The 8,326-nt window shown below is 45.6% G+C and overlaps 1 protein-coding gene across 1 annotated transcript; it reads right to left on the bottom strand.

Moving 5' to 3' along the window:
* On the bottom strand, window positions 1–2,581 carry LOC121611916 (T-cell leukemia homeobox protein 3-like). Its single transcript, XM_041944644.1, has 3 exons — window positions 2,155–2,581; window positions 812–1,049; window positions 1–184 (listed from the first exon to the last, which is right to left on the bottom strand). Exons 1-3 carry the CDS (start codon window positions 2,579–2,581, stop codon window positions 1–3), a joined length of 849 nt encoding a protein of 282 aa, XP_041800578.1.
* Window positions 2,582–8,326: the final 5,745 nt, after the last annotated feature.

Below are 8,326 nucleotides of genomic sequence, written 5' to 3'. Positions count from 1 at the left end.
CTATTCCCTGTCCTCGGCCCAGGGTTGGAGGTTCTGCAGGGCATACAGGGAGGAGTTATGGGCGCACAGTGGATCCGACACCGCTGATTCGCTGAGGGACTTCTGGAGGGCGGACTGCTGCAGCTGCAGGATGAGGCGATTGGCCTGCTGACGCTCCGCCTCCCTCTCCTCGGCCGTCTGTCTCCTGAAAGAAGACAGCAGGAAAAAATTAAAACGTTGATAAATACATGAACAGATAAATAAAAGATGGGATTGTGTGAGATTTAAGGACGGTAGACAAGAGTCTGACTGTGCGAAAATTCCCAACATCTGCATTAAACAGCAGGCGAGTTCTTAGAATAAAAATAAAAGGATGTCCGGAGCGATGCAAGGATGAAGATTTGTCTCAAGCATGAAAATAAAAAAAAAATAAAAATACATGTTTTTTACTTCCTGGAATAATTTGTAAAAATTACATTTTGAATATTTAAAAAAATACTTTAGGCTGCATATTTTGTATAAATTATAAAAGAAGAACAAAAACAAAAAAGAAAAAAATGCCGTTTAAACAATATTAAAGCTAATTGGTTTGTAGCTGTTTATGTTTGTGTTGTGGAGTTTTTCTCTTCCGTGTCGACGGGGTCAGTGCACAGGAAATTGCGCGGAGGGTCATCTGCTAAACGAGGAAACTTTAATTTCTGAGCTGGACTCCTGCAGCACATGTGACTTTCAGCGGAGGAGGACTAAAGTGTCCGAGTTTCCACTGGTCAGCTGTGGTGAAATGCGGTTACAAACGTAATTTGGAGAGTTGAGTAAGAAATGTCATACCAACCTCCACTTGGTCCTGCGGTTCTGGAACCAGGTTTTGACCTGTGCGTCCGTCATCTTCAGACTCTTGGCCAGGGCGGCCCGCTCGGCGCTGGCCAGGTACTTCTGCCGGTGGAAGCGCTTCTCCAGCTCGCAGATCTGAACTCTGGAGAAGGACGTGCGGGGCTTTTTCCGCTTGGGCGGCGTCCGGTTCTGGTACGGGTGTCCTATCCGCCGCGTAACGGCGAACGGCACCAGCGCCGCTGCGGATGGAACAGAGAGACACACCGGTGAGTGCAAGACGAGGCTTTCTACAGACTAATTCACTCCCCACTCTGTATGGAAATTCACGGCCATATATCACAGATATCTGCCCTGTTTGACAACAATTCCCTATTTAGACTGTGTAAGCCTTGTGTGAAATATTGAAGATGAAATTCATTGTGAAAGATGAGTCTGGCCAAAGGATTGGGAACAGTGCAATTCAAAAAAATAAATAAATACTCATTTTAAAGTTGTTTGGGCTCAGATTAATCTCCGCACTGGTAATTACAGAGAGGACAGCAGGCCTATTGGCCTATTTGTCTTTTCTTGTATTATAGGCCTTTGCTAATAAAGGCTTCTGCTAATCTCCAATAAAACGGGCTGCATGGCCGCTGTGTGAGAAAATGTTTTAAACCATCTTTAATCCGCCCAATCTACATTTAAACGTTACAGCCTCTTTCATATTTCCTTCACGTCTCCCCTCGCTAATCCTTTTTTGTTAAAGAAAAAATTCAACTATTTATTTTTTTAAACATTTTTTTTTTTACTTTTCTCTTTAATTTCTGAATTATTTAACAGCTTAACAGGTTAGTTTATTCTTATTTATCTTCAATGCGGCCATTAATATAATTTTCGTCAATTTTCACCACAGTAATGAATTATGGCAGAGCATGCTGGTGCTGTTTGGTTATTTAAAAAAACCAAAGCCTGATAAAAGCAGCTGTGTGATGGTGCATTACTACATTTGTTTTGCTTATTTAAATTATGAAATGAACTTTTAAAGTATGAGTGCAATCAGGAAAGCAGACACAAGGCGTTTAATAACCTTTAAATGTCGTATACTCCATTATTTAAAACAATAACTTGCATCCTGTTGTGTTTTATTCTGTTTTAACCCATTTAAATAATTAAAGTGGAAACATTCCAGTTGGCTGCAGGTAAATAGCCTTTATAAATATTATTGTTGTGTTCTTATATTGTGTCTGGGTGCATACATATTATTGTGGGTTTTTTTTAATTGTTCAGCAGCAGTTAGCCTCGTAACGTTTTAAACATAGTAAAATATTAATGAGGGGAACCCATCAGGTCTAAGAGCTGGCCTACCTGATATTCTGTCCTTGGCGAACCTGTTTCCTATCCAGGGGAAGCACAGCCCTCCAAACCCAGGGACTGCGCTCTGCACGGGGGCCGGGGGTCCCGGGGCCGTCATGGGTCTGTGGGCCGGGACTCGAATCACTCCCCGGCTGCCCAGACTCCTGCTCTCCCCGTATGAACCAGAAGCCTCCACCGGAGGCATTATACCGGAGAGGGAGATAGACAGCGCGGTGTATGAGGGCGCGCTGGCCCCGGTCGGGCTTCCTAAACTGTAATAACCGTCCCCGTTGCTTAAATCGGATCCACTTTGTCTTCCAGTCGTGCGCCCGTTTTCTGGCTCTGTACCGGCTCCCAGGATCTGGTCGATGCCGAAGCTGATGGGCTCGTGATGGGCCGGTTTGGGAGGAGGGCTCGGCGCGCTGGGTGCTTGCTCCATCCCCGTCGCTGTGTGGCAAAAAGGACGATAAAAACGGAACGAGATGTTTTCAGGGAAATTCACAGCAGGGTCAAACTGTACCAAAAGTCATCGCCAGTAGTGTCTCCATCGCTGTCCAGCCGACTGCCCCGAATCCAGCGTGTCCTTGTCTCTAACAGGCCTCTTTCAGAGGACTGGGTCCTCTCCACAGGCTGTGGTGAAAGTTTGATGGGCGTTTGGAGAGATGTGACGCTCTGTCCTCCTCTCAGCGCGTCAAAACGCTCCGTCTAGCAGCTCCGTCCTCCTCCATCCCTCTCCACCATTCATTGGCTGGCACCAGAATGACTGATTGAATGTTAATGGGGGTAGGCCCACGATTTGGCACAATAACCAAGATTTCCCATAACCACGGGCACCAGCTAGTCAAAGAAATTTATATATATATATATATATATATATATATATATATATATATATATATATAAATGGCATGTGTAAATCACTGAAGATCACTGAAGATCAATGCTCTTTTGAGCTTCTTTGGTGGCGAACATCTAATATTTTATGGCTTGAACCCTTGAACCAAACGGTGTCATTTGTCAGTGCTCACCATAAGAGTGTTCACTGTGAACGGGTTTATAAGTTTTGGTGACAAATGACATCAGGTGGGGGGGGTTTACACACCTTAGGCTCTGATGAATTGATGCTTCTGCCCATTGCCACTTTTCAGCTTAGACGCAAAGTGCGCATCATTTGTCCTCTTACTGTCTGCGTCACCTCGTCAGTCTATCATTTGACACATGTGGAATGTACGGGAATAATAAGTTCACACGTAAACTGGTTCAAAGCTATTAGGCGGCACATAACCTGAAGACTATTTGTCATGGATATATTATAAAGGAGAGGGGAAAGGGAAGAAATGTCAGCCCCAATTTCTATTCCCTTAAGTCCTTCACATCGTCCACGCCTTGTAATCAAATGCGGAGAGTTATTTTTATATTTATTTGACTACACGGTGACGTTTAATGTGAAACTGTTTAAAAAAGGCCAGACTTTCAAGATGAAACCAACAATGATGAAATGTTCCGCCGATATTCATAATGCGTTGGATTTAAAGCGCAGAGCAGTCATATCCCTGCTTATTCCTGTTGGGTCAGGGTTTGATAGGAGAAATACTGTAAAACCACTGAAAACATTCACTTAATAATTCATTTGAACGGCTTTTATTAAATGTGGAACGTATTGTGAGATTATTGGACGAGAACAGAGGTGATAAAGCCAGAATGATCATTTAACCGGTGCGTAATTACGCACACGAAACCCATCACGACTCTCTTTAAAATAAAAGGACAGCAGCCTAATTGGACGCTGGCAGTGAATCACCGGCACCTATTGAGCACGGCAAAGCATAGCGTGGCCTTATTTGTTCCTGCTAGCCGGTGACACATTAAATGGCCTGACAAGGGAAGGCCATGGGCTACTTCGGATAAAGTGTCCGGGCTCTGGAAGCTGCTAAGCGCTCAGGTTCAATGTAACAGGCGCCCAAAGTGACCGGATAATCACATTTCCACTAACTTGTCTCAGGGACAGACAAATGCGCATCGGGTTTGGATGCGGCAGGTGGCTTTTTCAGCTATCACATTACACTTCTTTAACCAACTAATGACCAACATATTCATTTACCGACAAAGAGGTTTATAATTGTAGGCTTTTTAAAGATCTGTCCAACCTGTTCATTCATCATCGTTTTTGGAGGCATGCATTTTAACGTCTAAATAATTAAGTTTCACTATTCGGGTTAGTCCGCCTTCTTGGTGAAATTTTAAGCGGGCTATTGTACGTCTTAGTGTTTTTGCAATCGCAATCCACTATTTAAGAAAATGCAGTGATACATGTATGTTCAACTGCAGTAAAAATAATATAATAAAATTAAATGTAGCCGGTTAAATTTGTGAGGTCTGACGCTACAAAATCAACCAGAAATGCAAAGATATTGTAGTGTGTAATAAATATTTTAAAAAGCATCCGCTTCTCGCCCTTCACAATAAAGTCTTATGAAGCAATATGAGGTTGGACAAGGCCCGAGGTGTTTGTTTGGCAATATGGACAGACTCTGGGTGTTGGCTGGCTCACCCCGCCATATGTGAGCTCACCGGTGGCTTTTGATGGGGGAGAATTGGTCTGTTATAGCTGTCATCTTTGTGGACATTTTTATGTTTCTCTTGATGACATTTGCAAAAAGTCGTTCTCCAGCAGCGCTTATGGCGGAGTTTGTGAATCGAGCACGTATTTAAATTAATTTACTTGATTTACAACGATTGCGCGGCCACTTATAGGATGACGCATACGGAGAGTAAGCGCTTCATGAAATGAAAGTTAATAATTATCGCGTTTAGCCGCAGAGTGACGGCGCACCGCACAAGCCCGCGTGGCGCAGACGGGGTCCCACTGGCTGCAGATGTTGGGTGTTAGTAATCCGGTGTAATCCAATGATTATGAGTGATTATGACACATTAGCTCTGACCTACCGGGATAGCACCGTGACACCGGTTATCCAAAACGCACCAGGAGAAGCCCCGGACCGCCTCCTGCCAGCCTCTCTGAATTTATTGATGGCCTGAATGTTGAAGACTGTGTCGGATCATTTCATTGCTCCATGATTACAGCAGAAAAGGTGCAAATAATTGATACCAAGAGTCCACAGGTTTTTTTTCCACAGGCAATTTAAATGCTGACACCTCTGGTTCCAAAAGTCCAAAAAGAAACGACAACAAAAGAGTGAAAGAGTGCGATTTGTTTGAGAAATTACCACTTGATCTGCATAATCGGGGGCCTGGGCTGCAGCTCGGTACCCGGGGGCTGCGTTTTTATTGCGCGTCTCTTCGCCGTTATCAATTTCAGCAGCGCGCCTGACTTTTTAAAAGGAGGACGAGGCCGGCTGCTTCTGAATAATGAATGACACGCTTTTATATTGTCGCTAAAGTGCCCGTGATGTTACAATATGAAAAGGCAGCGGTAAGTAATAGTGCATTTAAAGGGGATGTAGTGTATTATTATGATGTAAAAGAGAAGGAGAGAGGCGGTAGAGAGAGGGAGATGAGTGGATAGCAGCACCCAGAGAGAGAGAGATTGTTTTATTACAATAAGAGGAGATGAGTTTGCCTCGCAGCGAAATGGGGACCAGTTAATGAAACTTTACCGCAGCTAACGATTTCCCCTCCCTCGCTCTAAAAACCGCCCTTATGAAATATTTAAACTATTTAATATAGGTAGTATTAAGCTGAAAGACACTGGCATCGGCCATCTGACAACATTTACAAGGCTGTGGATTTTTTAAAGTTGGGTAAACAAAGCTTTACGGCCCGCTCTCCCTCAGCCCACATACAACCAAAGTCGTGTGCTAAATCACACTCACATTGAGTGCAATGCAGTGAAAATGTGTTTTACTGTGGGGAGACTTGATTTGCTCTAATTTACACTTTTCTCCATGCCGCGCCATGCGTCTTTTCACGCGCAGATGCGGCAGTTTGCAGGCTCATCCTCAGTATAAGCCCGTCTCGTCTACAATGGGAGGGATAGCCTAGCACGGGCCCAGTGTGGGGGGGCGGATAGTGTTTCATATTGACATGCTCAGTGGGATTGTTGGATGAGAAGAGAGGAATGGGATCCCCCATCAGGGACTCGGTCAGGGCCATCATCATCCCTGGGCTGTCACTGGACCACTGCTCTGTGCACTGTGTGGACGCGCTCTGTCTGCCAGGCACTTAAAAAGCAGATAAACCATGTAAGACGTCACTGGAAATGTCAAATAGATGCCTGGGTTGCTATTAATGACCAAACATGAAAGCTGTCATTTCAAAGCCTGCTCTTTATTGGAGGAAAGAAGTGAAAATGTTGCGTTTTAAATAGCTGCTGATTATACAGTAAAAATATTGTGGTGGATTATTTGATATTTTCTTTACATGGAGTCAAACTGCAACCATTGGAAGGACTTCCTGTGTGATTTTCTTGTATACAAATCAGTCATGTAAGCATTTTTTTTCTGCAAGTATCGGGATGCACATTTAACCGCATAAAGATGCCCTGATATGGTGGATATTTGTTTCGATGAACACTGCATTCTTGTTACACTCGAGGAACCCGTGTGCTTCGACTTTGTGTGTGCGTGTGCGAGGGTCGACCATGTAAGCCTGTCTGATGGTTGAATGCATGGCTGCCTCTTCACGCTGGTTAAAAGTCAGGGAGGGAGGGTGGGAGAGGAGGATGGAGAGGAAGAGGGCGAGAGAGGGAAGTAAGCAACCGCACAGACGGAGAATTATAGGGATGGACGGAGAGCAGAGAGCAAAAACAGGATGGAGGGATGGCTGAGATGGGGATGTGAGAGAAAGAGTTAAAGCATTAATGGGGGATCATTTGGGGGGCTGATGATAATTGAACACATGGCTTGAGTTTGGATGAGAGGATTCCCATGGCGCTGTGTCGTCCTCCTTAGCGTGTGTGTTTAATCTCTGGCTTATCTGTTCTGAGTGCTAAAGTTTCTCTGCTGTTTCTGTGGATCCGTTTCAATCCCTGATCAGTGGCTTTCAGAGGGATCTGCCATCGACAAAATGACTGATGCAATTAATAAGTGCGTGTGTTTGCTGTTGCTTTAATGACTTATGACTGATTTATGTGTGTGCAAGAGAGAGCGTGCCACTGTGGGTTTGTGTTTAAGAGCAGCTGAGTGCTCCTGAACGCCCCTGGTCGTGGCGCTAATGTGTTAATTCATTACTGCTTGTAGCCAGTCGCATTGTGTCAGAGCCGTGTTTCCCGTCTCTCTCTGTCTGTGTCCTCTCCGCTTCATAAAAGCCGATTATCCTGCATGTCGCCGCCGTTCCACCCATTCTCTCCTGCCTCTTGACCTCCTCACCCCTCCTGTTGCCTGCCCGCAGGGCGCTCATGCAGGGGAGGAGGGGAGGGAGGGAGGGACAGAGGACCAGCTGCCACCAGCCATAGTGCTCTGGTGCCTGGCAGAGGGAGCTACTCCAGCCCCCTGCTTTGCTGGGCCTTCTGGCCCCTCAGGGTGGAGCAGGGGGGGTGGGTGGTGGATGGGGGCACCAGCCTCATGCCACCAGCCCCACCTGTCTGGCCCCAGGCGCAGGAGTGTGACCGATTAGACGCACTCGGATATACACAGCCGCACATGCATATTGCTGCTGGATGACCCCAAAAATGTCAACTCTCCAATGTGCTTTTCAAAGCTGCAGGATTCTTTCAGCCCATAGAAGTGCAAGAAATCCTTCTTTTGAATTCATAAAAACATGAAAACAAAATGTTTTCTAAACTCACCTGCACCAGGCAAAAGGCCCATATTTAAATTCTGCTCCACGCACACAGATTGCCTCTCTCACACACACACACAAATACACAGAGGCACTTTGCTTTGAGGCGTGAAAGAGCGAGAGCTAAGTGAGGCCACTCCAGAGCACTATTCTCTATATTGATTTCCCATTATCAGACCCCAGTCCCTGTGGAGTCATTAGTGCCGGGATCAAACAGACAGACAGAGAAGGAGACTAATACCAGTCACTTACACCAGCACAGGGAGATCACCTTACCTCCCCGAGGGTAGGAAGGCCAGAGAGGAGCAGAGGAGGAGAGGAAACGAGGGAAGGGGGGGTAGTGGACGGACGAGTGCAACGGGCTAACAGATGGAGACGGCAATGTGTAGCGAGAGAGGAAGAGAAAAGAGGTGGGGTTTCTCAGTGGAACGTTCATGGGCAAATG

Source organism: Chelmon rostratus, chromosome 9, assembly GCF_017976325.1.
Source record: "Chelmon rostratus isolate fCheRos1 chromosome 9, fCheRos1.pri, whole genome shotgun sequence".
Classification (NCBI taxonomy): Eukaryota; Metazoa; Chordata; class Actinopteri; order Chaetodontiformes; family Chaetodontidae; genus Chelmon; species Chelmon rostratus.
This window is presented reverse-complemented; position numbering and strand designations above follow the sequence as displayed.